Source organism: Peromyscus maniculatus, chromosome 13 (assembly GCF_049852395.1).
Source record: "Peromyscus maniculatus bairdii isolate BWxNUB_F1_BW_parent chromosome 13, HU_Pman_BW_mat_3.1, whole genome shotgun sequence".
Lineage (NCBI taxonomy): Eukaryota > Metazoa > Chordata > Mammalia > Rodentia > Cricetidae > Peromyscus > Peromyscus maniculatus.
This window is the reverse complement of record NC_134864.1, coordinates 12110446-12129819: the sequence shown is the minus strand read 5'-3', so window position 1 is coordinate 12129819 and position 19374 is coordinate 12110446. Positions and strand designations below refer to the sequence as shown.

Genomic DNA, 19374 nt, shown 5'->3' with positions numbered 1-19374 from the left:
CCTCACACAGGTAGTCACATCCACTGGGGGCTCAAGCGGCCAATGGCCACATCTGGCCTGGAGGACAACTGAAATAATGCTCTTCTTTTTAGTGTTTAGGTTAGGGTTAGCAGTTGTCTCCAAGGTTCATCAATTGTGAATAAAGCTGCTATTAACACCATGTTTAGGTTTTGGTGTGGACACAAGTTTTCAACAACTTTAGGAAGATACCGAGGAGCATAATGGCTGGATTATATGGAAAAGAATGTTTTGTTTTGTTTTTTTCTAAGAAACTGTGGGATCTCTTCCCATGTGACTCCACACTCCTTCCAGAAACGACGAAGAGTTCCCAAGGCCCCACATCCTCTGAAATCCGGTGAGGTCTGAAGGGCTCTCGCAGGCTAGAGCATGGCATATGGCACCAGCAGGTTTCACCTTTTACCTTTCTCCCTTGCTAAACTCTTAGATTGCATTCCTGAAGCTATCCACCAAGGTCTATTCCTTTATTCAGCCACTGACTCATTCCTTAGACTGATCCCCAAGGTCCAACTATCAAGACATCAAAGTCCAGCAATCAAAATTCATTGTTTTGACTGTCCTAATTAAAATACAGAATCAGAACTTATCAACACATCCTAGCTCATTCTAACACAGACCTCTGTTGTGGGATATTTGTGCAAAGATATATTGCTGTGATTGGTTTAATAAAGAGCTGAACAGCAATAGCTAGGCAGAAAGAGGTTAGGTGGGACTTCTGGGCAGAGAAAGAGGAAGTACGAGAAGAATCTAGGCGTGAAAGATGCCATGGAGGAACAAGATGGACACACAAAATGGGAGAGAGGTAAAAGCCATGTGGTAGAATGTAGATTAATACAAAAAAAAATATTGGTTAATTTAATTATCAGAGCTAGTGAGACAGGCCTAAGCTAAGGCCGAGTTTTCATAATTAACAAGAATTCTCCGTGTCACTGGGGAGCCGGGTGACAGGACAGAGAAGGACTCATTACAGACCTCCCCGTTTTCCCTCTTTTTTTTTTTTTTTTTTTTTTCCGGTTTTTCGAGACAGCGTTTCTCTGTGTAGCTTTGCGCCTTTCCTGGAGCTCACTTGGTAGCTCAGGCTGGCCTCGAACTCACAGAGATCCGCCTGGCTCTGCCTCCCGGGTGCTGGGATTAAAGGCGTGCGCCACCACCGCCCGGCCCCTTTTTCCTTCTTAAAATTAACACTTGCACAGCTGTTTGCTGCTGTTTCTGCCCAGTTCAGAGTCAGCCACCTCGTCTCTTTGCCTTGCTTAATAAAGGATCTCTACATTTGGTTTTTGCTTGGAGACTGGTGTTTGGGTGTGGTCTGTGCCTAATCCAGGGTCCAGAGAGGAGTACCCCACAGTACACAGGTTTCTTCAGGGTCAGTGTTCTGTATCTGTGGTAGTTTGAATGTAATTGGCCCCCATAATCTCATAGGGAGTGGCACTATTAGGAGGTGTGGCTTTGTTGGAGTGGGTGTGGCCTTGTTGGAGGAAGTGTGTCACCGTGGGGGTGGGCTTTGAGGTTCCCTATGCTCAGGATACTCCCCTGTGTCACAGTCCACTTCCTGTTGCCTTCTAATCAAGATGTAGCCAGCACGCTGCTGTGCTCCCCGCCATGATGATAATGGACTGAACCTCTGAAACTGTAAGCAAGCCACCCCAATTAAATGTTTTTCTTATAAGAGTTGCCAAGGTCACGGTGTCTCTTCACAGCAATAGAAACCCTAACTAAGACAGTATCATGGCAAGTCTAAGCACATAGTTGGGCTTGAATTCATAATCCCACTACTTCAAATCTCCCAAGTGTTGGGATTATGGGTGTATACCACCACATCCAGCCTCTACTTCATCTTGTTCCAGTTTTAGAAATTCATTACTTTCCAAATATTACCTATTTTTATGTGAATTGTCAAGTTTATTGTATAAAGTTGCTTGTAGTATATATAAATATAAATTATATATATATAATCTTCAGCAGTCTACAGATCTCTGGCAAGCCCTCTCTCATTCCTGTGAGAAATGTAACAGAAATACAATGTCTTTTCTATCAAAGGGTAAATAAGACAAGAAAAGCATCATTTTAAAAGGAAATTGTAAAAAAAAAAAAAAACACCGTTTGACAAAAACCATTCCCAAGTCAGCATTTTCTTTAAAATCAAAATACATGCTCAAGGTTGCATTCTGCTTATCAACTACACCACTTGCCTAAGAATGTGAGACCCACCAAGCCTTTAATCCCTGCACTCCAGAGGCAGAGGCAGGTGAATCTCTGTGAATTGAGGCCAACCTGGTCTACAGAGTGAGATCCAGGAGAGCCAGAGCTGCTACACAAACAGAGCCTGTCTCAAAAAAACAAAAAACAAATTTAAAAATTAATGTAAGACCTAAGCTCTGACCACTCAGAGCGAGACACAAGACCCCTTTGCACGAGGAACAGAGCCCACTGGCTGTACTTGCTTACTTGATTTGGCCTGGCTGTGCACCCTTCTTAACTGACTTTCCTCTGGTCTGCTTGCCCTGTCAGTGACTGAGTTTCAGTCATAACCGAGAATCTATCTGCCTGTTTGTTCCTGTGAACTGATACACTTTCAGAGCCCAACATTAACAGAATACGAATTGGCAGCTGCCGTGACTGTCTTTTGAATGCTTCCTTTTCCATTGGCAACGGTCTCTTCCTGCACACCCACTCTTGTGAAAATGTCCAAGTGCCTCTCATAGTCTCCTCCCCGCCTGCCAGCCTCTCTTGTTCCGTGTGTCTGCCTACCTCCGCTGTTGATGGCATGTGGCTGTTCAGGTCTTTGGTGTCTGCTTCTGGTTTTGCCAGCATAGCCAATTTGTCTTTTCGTTAGAATGTTGGTCGGTCTGTGTTTAGTGTCGTTTGGAGATGTTTGGGCCGGAACTGATGTTTTTGCCTTCTGTCTCTCCCTTTCTGCCTTCCTCGTCCTGTATGTAACTTCCCACTCCTTGTATGTTTTAAGCTGATCTTTTTTTCTTTCCGTTTGTCACCTGTCAGTATGGGGATCAAGCACCCTTCCTCTGCATATGCTCTAGCTAACATAATAAGTCACATCAATAGCTTATACACATTAGAGCTGTCAGCTTTTTTGGACATAGGAAGCCCTGAAGACACCTGCCTTCTGTTTGGTGCCTACTTCCCCTCACGGCTCTTTGTTCTGATTGATTTCTAAAATTCCAGTTCATTTTTTGTTTACTTGAAAATATAACTCTTTTTTTCTTGATTTTTTTCTTTTTAAATTCTATTTTATTTTATTTGGTTTTTCGAGACAGGGTTTCTCTGTGTAGTTTGGTGCCTGTCCTGGATCTTGCTCTGTAGACCAGGCTGGCCTCAAACTCACAGAGATCCACCTGTCTCTGCCTCCCAAGTGCTCTTGATTTATTTTTAAGATAGATGTTGACTATGTAGCCAGGCTAGCCTTGACCCTTGGATCCTTTTACTTCAACCTCCATGAGTTCTAGGCTTTACAGGCATGAGCTTTTGCCTTTGTTCTTGAAGGGTATTTTTTCATGACTCTCAAGTTGATGGTTATTTTCTTTCCACAGTCTCTAAATGGCCTCTTTTGTGGCTTCTTTCTCATGATCTAGCTCCCTGGTTGACTTTCAGACTTCCCAGCTTTTTGGGTTCCGGTGGTTTAATACAATGTGATGATCAGCTGTGGTTTTTCTTTTGGTTTATTTGACTCAAAGTCACAGGCAACATCAAGTGACCACAGCCACTCCCTTGACTACACCCAAAGAAGATGGTGGGGCCCAGGGGATCAAACCATCTACCTCTCAGTGAAAGCTCTTGCCTTTTGCTCCAGCCACCATCCTAGACCAGGGGATAGGTTCTGTGAAGTTAATTGGTCATCCTGGGAGGCTTTCCTACCAGGTCATCTTGGGCTTTGTACCTGGTACTTCTATCCTCAGGTCAAAGCCCTTTCTGCTTTTCATCAATACCAGTGAAGACCCCTGTTCTTCCTAGACATCCTGGAAGAGACCTACCAGTTCCTCCTACCCCCCCTCTGCCTGGGCTCTGTCCTGCAGGACCTCCACTCTCCACCCCAGCCTCCACATAATTTTTGACAATGGCTCCAAGTTTGAAGCAAAATGAAGAAAACTCCTCTTCTCCCATTCATCTAAAGTTTTGTCCTTATTTGGATTTTCTTTTCTTTCTTTTTTACTTTTTTTTTTTTTTTTTTTTTTTTTTTTTTTTTTTTTTGGTGAAACAGTCCTGGCTATCCTGGAACTCTGTAGACCAGGCTGGCCTCAAACTCACAGAGACTTTTTTTAAAAAATTTTGAGGGCACCACCTAGTAAGGACACCCCCAACCCCACACAGTACAGGAACATTTCCACTGTGTGGAATCTAACAGAATTGGGTCTTCCAGCAAAGAAGATGTAGCAGGGATTGAAGGACAGTTAAGACCACTGTTTTGTGACATCTGCTGCTATTGTGATCATTATTGTCAACCTGACAGGATCTAGAATTACCCAGGCGATGAGCCTCTGGCCACATCTGTGAGCCATTATCTAGACTGGGTTAATTGAAGTGGGAAGACCCACATTAGCTGTGGGCAGCATCAACCCATGGGCTTCAGTCCTGGACTGAATGAAAAGGACGAAGCAAGCTGAGAACAAGCATGTGTTCCTTCTGCTCTCTAATGCTGATGCAATGTGATCAGCTGCTTCGTGGCCCTGCGGCTGTGACTGCCTCTCCACAATGTTGTGTGTCCTCAAAATACAAATCAAAATAAAACCCTTAATTTGCTTTTATCGGGGTATTTCTGTCACAGCAACAAGACAAGCAACTGAAATAGCTATGAAGTGCTCTCACATTTTCTCAGGAGTCTGCATACAGCACGGAGGGAAACCATGGGGGATGTTTGGCAAGGAAACGTGTTCGATTAAGCAAATTGCTGTTTAGGTATTTGCTCTGAATGAAAGCATTACCCCGTAGAAAGTGCAGTGTGTGGTGGCACATGCCTTCAGTCCCAGCCATTTAGGAATGCAGTGTGTGGTGGCACATGCCTTCAGTCCCAGCTCTTTTGATGCAGAGGCAGGCAGATCTACCTGAATTCAAAACAACGCACAAGCCTTGGGGCTAGAGAAATATCTCAAGAGGTGAAGTTCTTGTTTGCTGCATAAACATGGGGAAAAGGGTTTGTGCTTCCAACACCCACACAAAAGCCAGAACAGGGGTATGCATATGTAACCCCAGTGCTGGGGAAATACAGACCGGAAGATCCTAGGGACTTGCTGACCAGCCAGGCTAGCTACAGGTTCACAGAGAGACCCAGCAAAGCCCCTTACCAAGGTTATATGAGCAGTAATGAAGACTCCCTGAGCTAGGCCATGCAGAGATCTCAGGGGTGCAGCATTCATGAGTTGTCACCCATGCCGGGGTAAGCTTTTCTTTTCTTTCTTTTTTTAAACTCATTTTGGGCTGCGCGTATGTCTCTGCACCACATTCGTGCAGTGCCTGAGAATGCCAGAGGACCCTAGAGAACTGGAGTTAGATTGTTGTCAGCCTCTGTGAGTTCTGGGAATCAAACCAGGGTCCTCTAAAAGAGCAGCCAGTGTTCTTAACCACTGAGCCATCTCTCCAGCCCCTGGAGTAGGCTTTTCAATGATGCCGCTGCCTTTGATTCACCAAGGTGTCTATAAGTAACCCCTCATCTATGTACCAGTAAGTAATGACAAAAATATAGTTTGTTCAACAAGATATGCTGGGATAGGAACATTTCTGCAGTCTGTCCCTGATGCCCTCGCTGGGGCAAATAGAGACTTTTCACATCTCCCAGAAAAAGTCACGTAACATAAATCTTCTCGCCTATTCTTCAAAAGCTGTATCTGGCTATTCCTTTCAAGAAAGAACTACCGGTTAAAATTCTAGAGATCTCTGCTTAGCTATCTGACATTTGGGGATCTGACCTACAGAAATGTACATCTATTTGTAAGGCTCCAAGTTCCGGGACTTTTGAAGAAGAAACACTAAAAACATTCTGAACACCCTTGAATGAGGATGAGGACATGCTGAACAATTACAGTGTGTCTAGACTATAGAATGTAGTATATATAGAATGTATACTATAGAACACTACACTATGCAAGCTCTCCCATAATTTTTTATTGTGGTAAGATACACATAAAGTTTACCACCGTCCATCTGCCATGGTTTGCATATAAAATGTTCCCCAGCACTGATGTGCCTAACCACATGCCCATTGCCATGCTTAGAGATGGACTCTGGGAAGTGACTGGATCTTGGGGACCTGGCCTTATCAATGGATTCATAATCTAGTTGCTGGGACACGGTCGGAAGACGTGGGTCATGGGGGTGTGCCCTACAAGGCCGCAGTCCTACAGTCTCTCTCCTTGGTGGCTGCCATCGTGGGCACAGCTTTCCTCTGCCATCCCTCCCACCATAGTGCTTTGCCTTGCCACAGGCCTAAAGACAATGGAGCCAGCTGTCTTTGGGCCAAAGCGTGAAACCATGGTTCAACACAAGTCTTCCCCTTTAAGTCGGCTTTCTCTCACATTTTGTGACAGTCACGAAGGGGCACTGGTGGCCATTTTCAGTGCACAGCTCAGCAACGTGCAGCCCATTTGCACAAATATTGTGTGTATCTTACTAATTTTGAGGAAAATCTGCAGGGTAGCCGTCTCTCACTGATCATCCCCAGAATGTCCGGTCTAAACAACTCAAACTCAGCCAGGCAGTGGTGGCACACACCTTTAATCCCAGCCCTTGGGAGACAGAGGCAATCCAATCTCTGAGTTCAAGACCAGCATGAGTGAGTTCCAGGGAAGCCAGGGTTACACAGAGGAAGCCTGTCTCAGACAAAAAAAAAAAAAAAAAAAAAGCCTGAAACTCTGTCTTCTTAAACATGGAAAAGATACCCACTTACCAGGGCTTTTTTGTTTATTAAATGTAATGAAACATGTCAGGCACAGCACATGGGAAGCCTCCAGACAGCTCTTACCCCAGAAATAGGCAAAATAACAGAACAGAACTATTCAGACATGTAAAAAAAAGAGAAATACAGAAGCAAATATATATATATATACATATATATATATATAAAGATGGAGACATAGAGATACAGATAAAAGGATGGGGAGGGACCCAAGGAGCAGAGACCATGCCAGCCAGCCAGAGGAACCGACCTGCCTGAAGCACAGAGCTGTGAAATGACAGTCATAGAGAGATGAGACTCGTCCAGGGAGACGTCGGAGACCCAGAGACAGGAGCAGGGCTGGGTGCTGGTATGAGAAACAATAGTCCTCACTTTATAATAACACTACTGGAGACTCAGTAGTAAAAGTGAAGCAGTTAATTTTATAATCTTGATAAGTCAGGTGGCTATAAAAAAAGAAATGGCCGACATGCTGATTTGGCACAAAACAGTGGTATTGTTTCATATTTCTCCAACAGCATTTCCTTGCCCGTTGAATTTCTCATTGCTAAGTTCTTCAAAGAGATACAATCTTTCCTGCTTGTCTAACACAGTCCCCACCCTAAATTCTCCATCCTTCTGAGGCTCCAAAGCCCCTCCCCTTTCCTGACCCATGGGCAGACCATCCGTAACTTTTTAACCCTAAGATAAACTAAACAGCGCCCAGGCAAACAGGCACCAGCTTCTAACTAGGGAAGACATGGGAACAGTGCCTCCTCATCTGTGATTCATGAAGAGGTCTAAATGCACCTTGTGCTGAAAACAGACAGTGATGATTTATTTCTGTCTACCTGCAACTGTATGTTGTGGAATATTATTTTAACCATGTAAAGGTGTGTTACATTTGTTCATGCTGCAGAACATTAACTATGTACAAGTGTATTACATTTATTTCTGCTGCCTTTGTTCATGATGTAAAGATATGTTACATTTATTTTTGCTGCATTTGCTTAAGTATGAAAAGATGTGTTGCTGTTTCACCTTGCCTGCCTAAAGCACCTGATTGGTCTAATAAAAATCTGAACAACCAATAGCTAGGCAGGTTAAGGATAGGCCAGGCTGTCAGGCAGAGAGAATAAATAGGAGGAAAAATCTAGGCTTGGGAGAGAAGAAGAGAAAGAAGAGAGAGGAGAAAGAGAGGGACATGCCCAGGGCCAGAAGGCAGGCAGCCGCCAGCCAGACATAGACAGCGAAGAAGATGTATAGAAAGAAAGGGAAAAAGCCCTAAGGCAAGACATAGATGAGAAGAAACAGATTAAAACAAGAGCTAAGATAAGGCCAAGCATCTGTAACTAGTAAGACGTCTCGTGTCATGATTTGGGAGCCAGTTGCTGGCCCAAAAGAAAAAGCATGTCTCATGGCCACTGCTTCACAAGTCAGAAACACAGTTGTGTTCCAGACAACAGACTTACTCCACATTTGAACACCGGAAGCCTGACACGGGTCCCATGGGCTAACACTAAGGTATCAACAGGGATGGCTCCTTCCGCAGACTTGGGGGTGGGGGCGGGGGTAGCGCTCAGCTCCTCCCCTATCTTCAAACCCAGCTCCAAGTCCCCTGTTCTTTGTCCGCCTGCCCCTTTTATCAGAGCCCTGTGATGACTCTGGATCCATTTAGATCACCAACATGATCCTCATCTTCCCTTGAGCTTTCAGAAAATCGTTTGGTCTTCAAGATCACATTTCACAGGTTCTGAGGTCAGGGCAGGCTGTCTTCAGGGGGGCATTATTCTGCCTACCTAGACATCATGTCTATGTCACACTGGAGCTGGTGATCCCAGGAGCTAGAAAACTACACACCACCCAGGATACTCACAGAACATGCAGCGCCAGGGAAGCCTTGTGCTAAGGAGAGGAAGCACTATCTCAAGGCGTAGCTTGCCCCATACAAGAGCCATCAAATGCCCTGAGCGGTGGTGATAGGCCAGAGTTGGGGGAGGTGGGAAGGCAGGAGGAGAGGCCTTCTGTAGGAACAGGTGTATCCTCTCTACACTGTAAGGGACTCAATCAGAATATAGAGAGGGGTCTGGTAAGACCGTGAGAAGGCTCAGCGGGTGACACAGACTTGGCAGTCTGAGTTCAGTTCCTGGAACCCACATAAAAGTGGCCACAAAGTGGTCCTATGGCTCTACATGCATTCTGGGGTATGCACGTGTGCATATACCACCCCAAACACGTCATTATCATCATCATCATCATCATAATAATAATAAATTTTGAAGATTTTTTTATGAGTATGGCTGTCTTGCTTGTGTGTGTGTCTTTTACCACTTGGATGTAGTACCCATGGAAGCCAGAAGAGGAAGTTGGATCCCCTGAAACTGGACTTATGGGTGGTTGTGAGCTGCCATGTGGGTGCTGAGACCCAAACCCAGGACTCTACAAGAGCAATAAGTGCTCCCAACAGCTAAGCCGTTTCTCCATCCTCTAAGTAAATAAATAAGACCAGGGAACACAACACACACACACACACTCACACACACGCACACTGCCTCTCACCATGCCATACCTTCAACTCCCTCGGGATCTGCCATCAAGACAGCCACCATCAGATATGGCTGCTCAACCATGACCCCCAGCAGAACTGTGGGCCAGTGTCACCCCCCTTCCTTTAAAGCTTGCCCAGCCTGTGGCACATGGCACAGGGCTACTAACAGTGAGCACAAACTAAAACAGGACCCTGCCCTAAGCCTAGACACTCTCAGCACATCCTCGCTCCCTACCTCTGGGGTGCCACACAGAGAAACCCTGTCTTGAAAAACAAAACAAAAATGTACAGCTTTTCTCTATTTTCCAGTTTTCTGAAATGGCCATATACCTGTTAGTTTTTTTTTTTTTTAATTTTGTAGAGAAGTGTGCATGCATGGATGTGTCTTATATACTTCTAGAGGTCAGAGATCAACTTTGAGACATTCTTCAGAAGCCATCACTTTGTATTTTAAGACAGAGGCTCTCACTGAGACCTGGAGCATGCCAGTTAGGTTAAGCAGTCTGTCCAGGGAGTCTTGGGATTTACTGATCTCTACCTCTCCAGTACTAAGATTATAAGTGTGCCACGAAACCAGGCTTTTTACATGATGCTAGAGATAAAACATAGATGCCCATGATTCATTGGCAAATGCTTTATTGAATGAGCCATCTTCCCAGCCCCCACGGACTGTTTTTATGATCAGAAATTAGGACTTTAATAAGAAATACAAAAGGGTACTGGGTAATGGTGCACGCCTTTAATCCCAGCGCTAGGGGGGCAGAGGCAGGCAGATCTCTGAGTTCAAGGCCAGCCTGGTCTACAGATTGAGTTCCAGGACAGCCAGGGCTATGTAGAGAGACCCTGTTTCAAGGGGGAAAAAAAGAAAAGAAAAAGAAAGGAAGGGAGGGAGGGAGGGAGGGAGGGAGAGAAAGAGAGAGAGAGAGAGAGAGAGAGAGAGAGAGAGAGAGAGAGAGAGAGAGAGAGAGAGAGAGAGAGAGAGAGAGAGAGAGAGAGAGAGAGAGAGAGAGAGAGAGAGAGAGAGAGAACAAACTGGCTTCCCTGAGGGAGCAGCTCTGATAGAGCAAGAGCCCTCTCCAGAGAAGGGTGAAGAAGTGGGCACTTGGAGCAGGCCTAGGAAGTAACCCTTCCTCAAATCAAGCTCTGTCCCCACCAGCTGGGGAGGCTGCCTCCCCAGCCTGCTTCTCCTGCTGGCAGTTCAGAAAGTGACCAGACCTCAGTCATCAGCAAACTTCGGATTAATTGGGCTGGCACACAGCGGGTAGTGGAAAGAGGGGCCGTGATGTCCACTGTTCCTGTTGTCTTCACCCCTGCCAGCCACCCCCGGGATGTGGGAACTGTGTAGGGTGAAGGTGGGAAATGTGTGTGGTAATCAAGGTGGTGAACTAGAGCGCTGGGACCCAAGGCTTTGGTGTGGGAAGAAACAGACACAGCACAATCCCTTTATTTCTCACTCATACTCAGAAAGCAGCCAGCCCCCCCAGTGACTCATCCTCCAGAAGCAGTGAGGAGACTCTGTCCATCCCAGGGTCAGGCTGACCTGCCCCTAGCCTCCTCTATACACTCTACCCTTCCTTCCCAGGTGCCTGCCAGAGGATCGGGCCATCAAGAGGGCCAGCAATGCCCTTGAGGCTTGTCCCTGAGACTGCGGACCTCTAGGCCCGAGGGCACATTCTCCAGGACATCACCCAATGAGAACAAGCAAAAAGAGATGTCTTCGTAGGAGGCCCTGGTCCCGCTCTCAAACAAACAGGCAAAGGCCAGGGATGCCCCGGGCATAGGCCCAAGGAACGCTAGGTCAGAGTAGCCACTGGGGCCCTCATAGATCACCCAGGGCTCTGTCCAGCTGTGGGGGTCCAAGGGGGACCGGCTCAGGTAGATTCCCATGTGGAGCCGAGATCTACGCCCTGATGGGTGGGAATACAGTAGCCACGTGGGACTCTGAAGCAGGGAAGCAGAGGACTTAGGGAGTTCTGGGGTCCAGGCTGTCTTCTCTCCACCTGTCCCAGGTTCTAGGCCAAGATTCTCTGGACCCCAGGACTGTGGGGAGCAGAATGACCCTCTGGGAACCCAGCCTTCAACAGGACCCCCAGCACCTTGACCTGAAGACTCCTGCACTCTGAGATGGAAGCATGGGGAAGGTGGGATATTCCCAAGAACCACTGGCCACCGGTCATCCTGAGGCCTGCTGGAGGGTGGAGCTGGGAAGCCCACAATGCTACCCTGGCAGCCACGGGCAGTTTCAGCCAGCGTAGGCACCAGCTCGCCTGGTAGGAAGGAGGTGCCCTCGTCAGCACTCAGGGCCTGCACACGATTGCCCAGGGGGCTCCGGGCGTTGCAGTAGAGGAAGTCTCCGTCCACTGCAGCCAATTGGCACTCTCCAGAGCGCAGGTTGGGCACAAGGCCTCCACAGTGCCAGGAGATGCCATGGTCATCGCTATAGAAAGCCAAGGAGTGGGGACTGGTCCAGCAGATCCTGCCAAAACACTCCCGACGGTCCACATGATAGGTGTAAGCAGGAACAAGCAGGCGACCTGAGTGTAGCTGAACTCCATGGCCTGGACCCACAGCAAAGGTGGCCCAGTCTAGAGAGAGAGGGAGCCAGAACCTTGGGTTAGTTCAGCTGACTGCCTCCCTATACTGGACCCAGAATGCACCCGGACTGGAAGTTGTGAGCCACCCAATCCAGGTGCAGGGAACTGAACTCCAGTTCTCTTCAAGAGCTGTTCAAGTCTTCACTTCTGAGTCATCTCTCCAGCCCCTTGGTCACGTGTTCTGCTTTTCGTCGTGGGGTGCAAAGCACAGAAACCAGGCCAAATAAGTGGTCTACCATTGAGCCACTCCCCAGCCATTGGCCAACAGAGGTTTTAATGATCTCCAACAGAGCGCTCAACCTCTGGGGCACTTGCTACAGAAGAGCAGTGGAGAGGACCTTGGATGAGGTTTTAGGATGAGCCCTGTTTCTTGGTCCACCTCCCAGAAGCCACCACATCCCTCTATGCAGCACTCATGGGCCGTATCCTGTAGCCCCTAGGGCCACTGCCTATCAGCAGGGGTCAGGGTGGTGAGAGCAGCCGATCAGTAGGTCAGCCCCTGTGGAGTGGGGACTGCAGAGGTGAGAGGGAAAAAAAAAGCGTGGGGCCCACAGACCGGGGCCGGAGGAGGAAGAGGCAAAATGGGAAAGGAAGCGGAAACGTTTGGAAATAAGAGACTTAACCCTCTTCTCTACAGACCAAGACGAGGACAGCCCCTTGTGGGCTTAAGTCGCCAGCCCTGCCAGCACCCATGGGCCTGGCACTGAAGGTGCTTGGGAAACGCCAGACAGTCCTGAAGACAGGAAGTCACTGCTTGTGGAGGATGTGGGGCAAGAAGCTGGGGATAGGAGAGGCGGAATGAAGATTTCCAAGCGGTTGCCGGACCTATGCGAGGGACGAGCCCAATCCCACTTGAGTCCGCGCCCCTCTTGCCCTGTCCTGTCCCTACCCACTCTGTTCCTGCACCCCACACCACGAGCCCCATCCCACACCAGGCAGGCGTCACCTACCCTGCAATGCTGTACCAATGGCCTCCTCGGTCAGGTCTCGCACACTGCCCCAGGTAAGGCCGGCGTCACGGCTGGTCACACAACAGAGGCGAGCGGCGTTCTTGCCAGTGGCGATCTGCACGGCCTCCGGCGTGTGGCCCAGCACCGCAATGAAGAAGAGGAAGATGGTACCAGAGTGTTCGTCCAGCACCGGGCAAGGGTTCATAGACCTGTGCTCCTCCAGCACCGCAGTCTCCAGCACACTCAGGGTGCCCCACTGAGGGAAAAGAGGCAGCTGGTCATGACATCCGGAGCCTGACCTTGAGGGGTGTCAGCAGAGCTGCCCTTGAGTTTCCGCTCTGCACCTAGCACTCACCCGCACTGAGCCCCGGGCCAGTGTGCCCCTCCGCAGCACCAGGCGGTGGGCATGGGAGTCATCGGGGCTAAGTCGCTGTTCCGCGAAGGCCAGCAGGGTAGGACGGGGAGGCACGCAGAGCAGTGCAGGCACACGGTAGGTCAGGCCTGTCCTCTCCTGCTGGAAGAGCACCGTCCTTCTGGGAACACGCGGGGCCCCCATGCCCTTCAGGTAGGAGCAGGGCACCTAGAGTCTGTTGGAGAGGAAGCTCCACAAGGTTACATGGCCCAAAGCCAACCCCACACCCGCCTGCCCATCCCGATGACACTTTCCATCTCCCTCACCTCAGTTGTCTCACAACCCATCAGCACGCCCCCTCACAGCCACTGCACCCCAAATCTCTGTAGAAACTTGCCCCTCCATCCTCTCCAAGCTGCTCCTTTGCCAGGCTAGCCGGTGCTGGCATGCTGGGGATCTGGGCAGAGAGACCCCACATCCTGGCAGCTGGTGTCTCTTGCATGCATATCATCACAGAACTCGCCAATAAGAGTACAGGCAAGTGGACAAAATCGGACAAAAAAAAGTGGGGGGGCTCGTTGTCCACAATTATGGTGTGTGGGACCAGAGAAGGTACTCCACACAGCAGAGGAACACTGGAACCTACCCACACGGAATCAGAAGGGAGGTCCAGAAGTCTCCACAGAAAAATAGCTTCAGACACAGGGGATGCACCCAGTGGACCCCTGGGCTGCCCCGTGGTCTGGAGAAGAACAGCAAAGCTGTCTTCACCTGCAGCATATGTACCAAGTGGCTCTCACATGCACCAGAGAGAGCCAGGCTCCGGGCTGATCAAAGGCAGCAAAGGGACAGCCAAGAGACCGGAGAGGTCCTGGCTTGATTAAATTGGTTCCTCCCTGTCAGAGCAGGGTCAATGTGAGGCTGAGAAAGCGGGGGAGCGGGTGGACAGCAATCCAGGGCCAGGAGACAGGGTTTCTCTGTGTAGCTTTGCACCTTTCCTGGAACTCACTCTGTAGCCCAGGCTGGCCTCGAACTCACAGAGATCCGCCTGGCTCTGCCTCCCGAGTGCTGGGATTAAAGGCGTGGGCCACCACCGCCCGGCATGCAGCCACTTCTTAACCTCACCCACAAGCCAAGGATCAGGCAGCTTACAGTCTCTGTGTGATCAGCACTGCCTATGAGCAGCTTACCCCTTCTTGTCTGGACCTCCACCCCTGCATCCCCATCTGTGGGGCCCTGGACTGAGGGACAGCTGGGAGAAACACTTCCATGGAACCGAAGTCACAGAAGAGTGGCCAGATAATCCCAGAGCATGTTTCTTCCCACTTGGCCTCTCAAAGAAAGACCAAATGAGGGGTAGGTTGAGGGCATGAACTGAGCCTGCCAGGGACCACTCACTATCCATATTGCGCAATGGCAGACCAGAAGGTAAGTGTATATAGCTGATGTAGGGGTCGATGGGAAGGCAGGGCCTGCATTACCTGCAGGACATGAACAGTCCAGAGCCCACAGCCATCTAGACCAGACCGCCACCACCAGCCAAACAGCTCACCACCAGGCACCCCAGGCCAGACTAGAGCCAGACACACACAGCCCACACAGCCACTCCTGACCAGCCTACCATAAGCCATACAGAAGTAACTAACACAGAGCACTGAGGGGAAGTAAAGAGAGCAGAATGCTAGCATGGGCCCTGGACAAAGCTCAAGCCTCAGGAGGGACCTAGCATGACTTCGCAGGATGGAGAAGTAGAGGACAGTCACTCACATAAAGCAGTAGCAGGCTCCACAGACCACGGAGGACTGTGCTGACCGCCACTAGTTCCACGCCTTAGGTCCTCTGAGTCTACCAACCTCAGTCCGGGCCACAAGCTCCGTGATGTGCGCTGTTCTGCTCACCCACTACTAACTCTGGGGCTACTGAGCAGCTTCCCGTCTCCTGGAAGCCCCCCAGCTCTGCACTCAAAGGGCGATTGTGCCCAAGTAGAAGCAGGTGCAAGGAGCCACGTGTCCCTTCAGGCTGAACAGGCACAAGAGAGACATTTTCTCGATGTTTGGATGGCTTCCCAAAGCCTAGGACCACAGGAACTGTGAATACAGCCTGCAGAAGCTGGGAGCCTGGGCCCATTCCGCAGCCTGGAAACACGACAGGACCCAGAGAGGCTCCAAAGGCCATCAGGTCACACCCATTGTACCTAAGGAAAACTGAGGCTTACAAAGGGGACAAGGCCATCATCCGTTAGAGGCACCCTTTCCTGAGCCAGCTCTGGGTTTCCATGGAGCCTCACAGTCCCAGGGAAAAGCAGAAGCCAGACCTCCCCCATACCAGCTGCCCATGTGGCCCATTCAGTAAGTTCCAGGGATTGTCCAGGAAAGCTGTGTTTCAGCACAGACGCGTGCCATCCCAAACAAAGTCTTTCTCGGGTGAAGAATCACAGACAGGAAATTGAAGCCCTCAGCTCTGGCTGAGATAGCTGCAGACTTCCTGTTATAGCTTGACCTGGGCAAGCTGCTACCCCAGAGCACCAAAGCCAGCCCACATCTCTGCCTCATACCTTCACAGGCCACCCCATGTTTCAACTTGTAGCTTGATACCAGGGAAATCAGAGTCCCTTTTTAGGATATTTAATCTTAATTTTTTTTAATTATTACTTTTTTTGTTTCACTTTGATTTGGTTATGTGTATCTATAAATAACTTAGGTCTTTTACACAGGTATGGTGGCACACACCTGTTGTCCCATGGAAGATGGAGCCAAGATGTGTGGTAATATTTCTAATCTCAGAAATAAAGCTTGCCTAAATATCAGAGCACAGAGCTAGCCACGGATTTAGCCACAGAGGTCAGGCAGTGGTGACACACACCTTTAATCCTAGCACTCAAGAGGCAGAGGCAGAAGTCTGTCTGGATATCAGCAAGTTCAAGGTCACCCTAGACTACAAGAGATTAAAAGAAACAGAGCCCGGCAGTGGTGACTCACACGTTTAATCCCAGCACTTGAGATTTCAAGCCTTTGTTATCAGTATTTGACAAACACACACACCTTTAATCCCAGCACTTGGGATTTCTTGCCTTTGTTATCAGTATTTGACAAACACACACACCTTTAATCCCAGCACTAGGAAAGTTGAGATAGGAAGTGAAATGGCTGGGTGGAGAAAGGCGTATAAGGCGTGAGGACTTTTGGCTTTTTGGCTGAGGACTCAGGAGCATTCAGTCTAAGGATTTCTGGAGACAAGATGGGCCGAGGAGTTGGCGAGGTGAGAAGTGGCTGTGGCTTGTTCCTTTGTCTCTCTGATCTTTCAGCATTTACTCCAATATCTGGCTCTGGGTTTTTACTATAAAACCATTTAGGATTCCAGCAACAAAGAGGATTTCCTGAGCCTAGGAGTTCAGAGCCAGCCTAGGAAATATAGAAAGACACCCATCCCCAAAAGAGGATGGCAAAAATAATCAATGTAACTGGTAAATGCAAGATGGACAATTAGAAACCACCAGAAAACAGAGATTTTCTCTCAAATGCTAAAAAAAAAATTTCTTAGCCCTTCCCTCTGAGTCCATTACTAAATTCTTTTATGAAATTTTAATTCAATTTAGTTAATTTAAGAGTTTTGTAAATTCTTTTAATGAAATTAAATTAAACTAATTAATTTAATTTAAAATGATTTCATAAATCCTTTTAATGAAATTAAGAGTTCAACAAAGACATCCCAGTTTTCCCAGAAACATGACAATCGTGAAGAAGATACCTTAAGGATGCTCCTTGTGATGTACTTATATTAGTAAACTGTGATTGGCTGTTTGAGCTCACTGAGAAACTGGCTCTAGAGGCAGAGCCACCCCTCATTTCAGGAAAGAAAACAACAAAACAGGCTAAGAATAAAAACATTATTGGATAGCTAGAAGGTCAATTATTCCCAACTGTGGTGGTTTGAAATAAAATGACCCCCAAAGGGAATGGTGCTATTAGAAGGTGTGGCCTTGTGGAGTGGGTGTGGTCTTGTTGGAGGAAGTGTGTCACTGTGGAGGCGGGCTTTGAGGTCTCATATATGCTCAAGATACCGCCCAGTGTCTGAGTTCACTTCCTGCTGCCTTTGGACCAAGATGCAGAATTCTCCAGCACCATGTCTGCCTGCATGCTGTCACACTCCCAGCCACCATGCTCCCCGCCATGATGATGATGGACTAAACCTCTGAAACTGCAAGCCACCACCTCAATAAGTGTTTTGCTTTTTAAGAGTTGCCATAGTCATGGTGTCTCCTCACAGCAATAGAAACCCTAAGACACCAACAGAGGTTACTAACTTTTTAAGATTTATTTTCAATTATGTATATGTGTATGCTTGTGTGTGGGTATATGCACATGAGTGACAATACATACATAATCCTACATGAATATAGATTTTTAAACTATATATTTATATATTTCATTTATATTTATAGCTTGTTGGGTTTTTAAAGATTTATTTCTATTTTTATTTATGTGTGGATGCCAGTGGCCATGTCAGAGAAGTAGCAGGTGGAAATTGAAGTTCAAAGCTGACTCAAATTCCTTTCATCTTAACGCTGAAAGATGAGGTCATGGGTTTCGGTGTGCATCATTAGCTGAAACAAAGCCTTGTAATAAGGAATTCGTGTAGGGAGTTGATCGTTAGTCTGTGTTACCAGCCAGACTTGACAAGAGAGACTGACATAGAAATTTAGGTTGCTTTGTGCCTAGTAACCTTGGTTCAACAAATCGGATATCTGGTCACTCTGTCCTTGTGCATTATTTGTGAAGGTTTGACTTACAATCCATTTGTAGAGGCATTTGGTCTAGTCTGAATTTGCGCTGCTAAGGTTTTAAATCAGCTAATTGTATGTAATTGTCTTGTCAGCCTGAGCTAAGGACATAAAACAGATTTCTAAGTTTCTCACAGTTTCCGTGGAACAAAGGTATGGCTATGAAAGTATATTTTATTTACCAAAATTACACAGTGTAAGAAGGAATCATTTTTCTGTCGATCCACAGGAATAAATGTGCCTGACAAGTAGAGAACACGCTACCAATAAGCTGTGGGAAGAAGCCCATAGCTGTTTAAGGGAGAATTGTGGTAGCACACAAGACAATTACAGACAGAAGCAGACAGCATCCCTAGTCTGTGGCCCTGTAAGCCTTGCTTGACGAGGTTCCTCTATCAGAGAATTATTCATCTGGTGGGTCGACCTTATGAATATCAGTTGTCATCTGCTGCATATTCTGATGGCCTCTGGCAAAAGGAACTCAAGGTAACACTCAGGCCATGCGTAGCAGGGATGATCAGCCGAACAGCAGTCAGGCCAATTCATCAACGATGCTTCAAGATGGATCCTGGCAAGAATCCCCAGAAATGTTATCAGCATGGGAAGCCAAGACATAGCTATATGTTATCATCTTTAGCAACCTGAGGACTTCTCCTGTGCTTTTAGGGACCTCAAATACAGAGGCCAAACTAGAATTTGGGCTTCCACACTGACAGGAATTTTAGGACTAGCTGGTATAATGAAGCACCAGGGTTTAGAGAAAGAGAGCCACTCAAGAAGAGTGAGTACCGCTTCCAAAACTAAAGTAGGTTTACAAATGTGAAATTTTTCATACTTTATTTTTACTTTGTGTGTTGTAGCAGTAACACCCACACTACCACCACCCTTTCACCATGTCCCAGCAAGGGGCTGTGGATCAAAAAACAGAGACAAAAGACAGCGGGTCATTCACCCCAGCAGAATGCCAATGGGGTTTATTGAAAGAAGGAAGAAACCTTAAATACAGGCTTACAGCACAATGGGAGAACCCGGGAGGGCAGAAGTTTGCTACAGATGTTCTACATTCTCGCATCTAAGCTGTTTACGCCCAATATGCAGGATACACAAACAAGGAACCTCCGGTGAGCAGTGAGTGTTCAGGAGGAAGGAAACCAGCAGGGGAATAGCATAGGGAGGACATCTGGTCAAGGTCAGCAAGCAAGACAACAGCTACCCAAAAGGGGGGCGGGCAGGGCCCTACAGTGTGCATTGG

General features: G+C 47.8%; 1 protein-coding gene across 1 annotated transcript; it reads right to left on the bottom strand.

Moving 5' to 3' along the window:
- Window positions 1–10384: 10384 nt before the first annotated feature.
- Window positions 10385–15260, bottom strand: Neu4 (neuraminidase 4). The gene is made up of 4 exons (XM_006989577.4): window positions 15110–15260; window positions 13346–13577; window positions 12991–13246; window positions 10385–12031 (listed from the first exon to the last, which is right to left on the bottom strand). Exons 2-4 carry the CDS (start codon window positions 13544–13546, stop codon window positions 11052–11054), a joined length of 1437 nt encoding a protein of 478 aa, XP_006989639.1. The 5' UTR covers window positions 13547–13577; window positions 15110–15260; the 3' UTR covers window positions 10385–11051.
- Window positions 15261–19374: the final 4114 nt, after the last annotated feature.

Excerpts from the sequence above, each read along its gene's own strand:
- Neu4 (XM_006989577.4), bottom strand. The coding sequence starts at position 13,546 with ATGGGGGCCCCGCGTGTTCCCAGAAGGACGGTGCTCTTCCAGCAGGAG. Across the intron at positions 13,247-13,345 it reads TGGCCCGGGGCTCAGTGCGG|TGGGGCACCCTGAGTGTGCT; the intron begins GTGAGTGCTAGG and ends CTTTTCCCTCAG. Across the intron at positions 12,032-12,990 it reads CATTGGTACAGCATTGCAGG|ACTGGGCCACCTTTGCTGTG; the intron begins GTAGGTGACGCC and ends CTCTCTCTCTAG.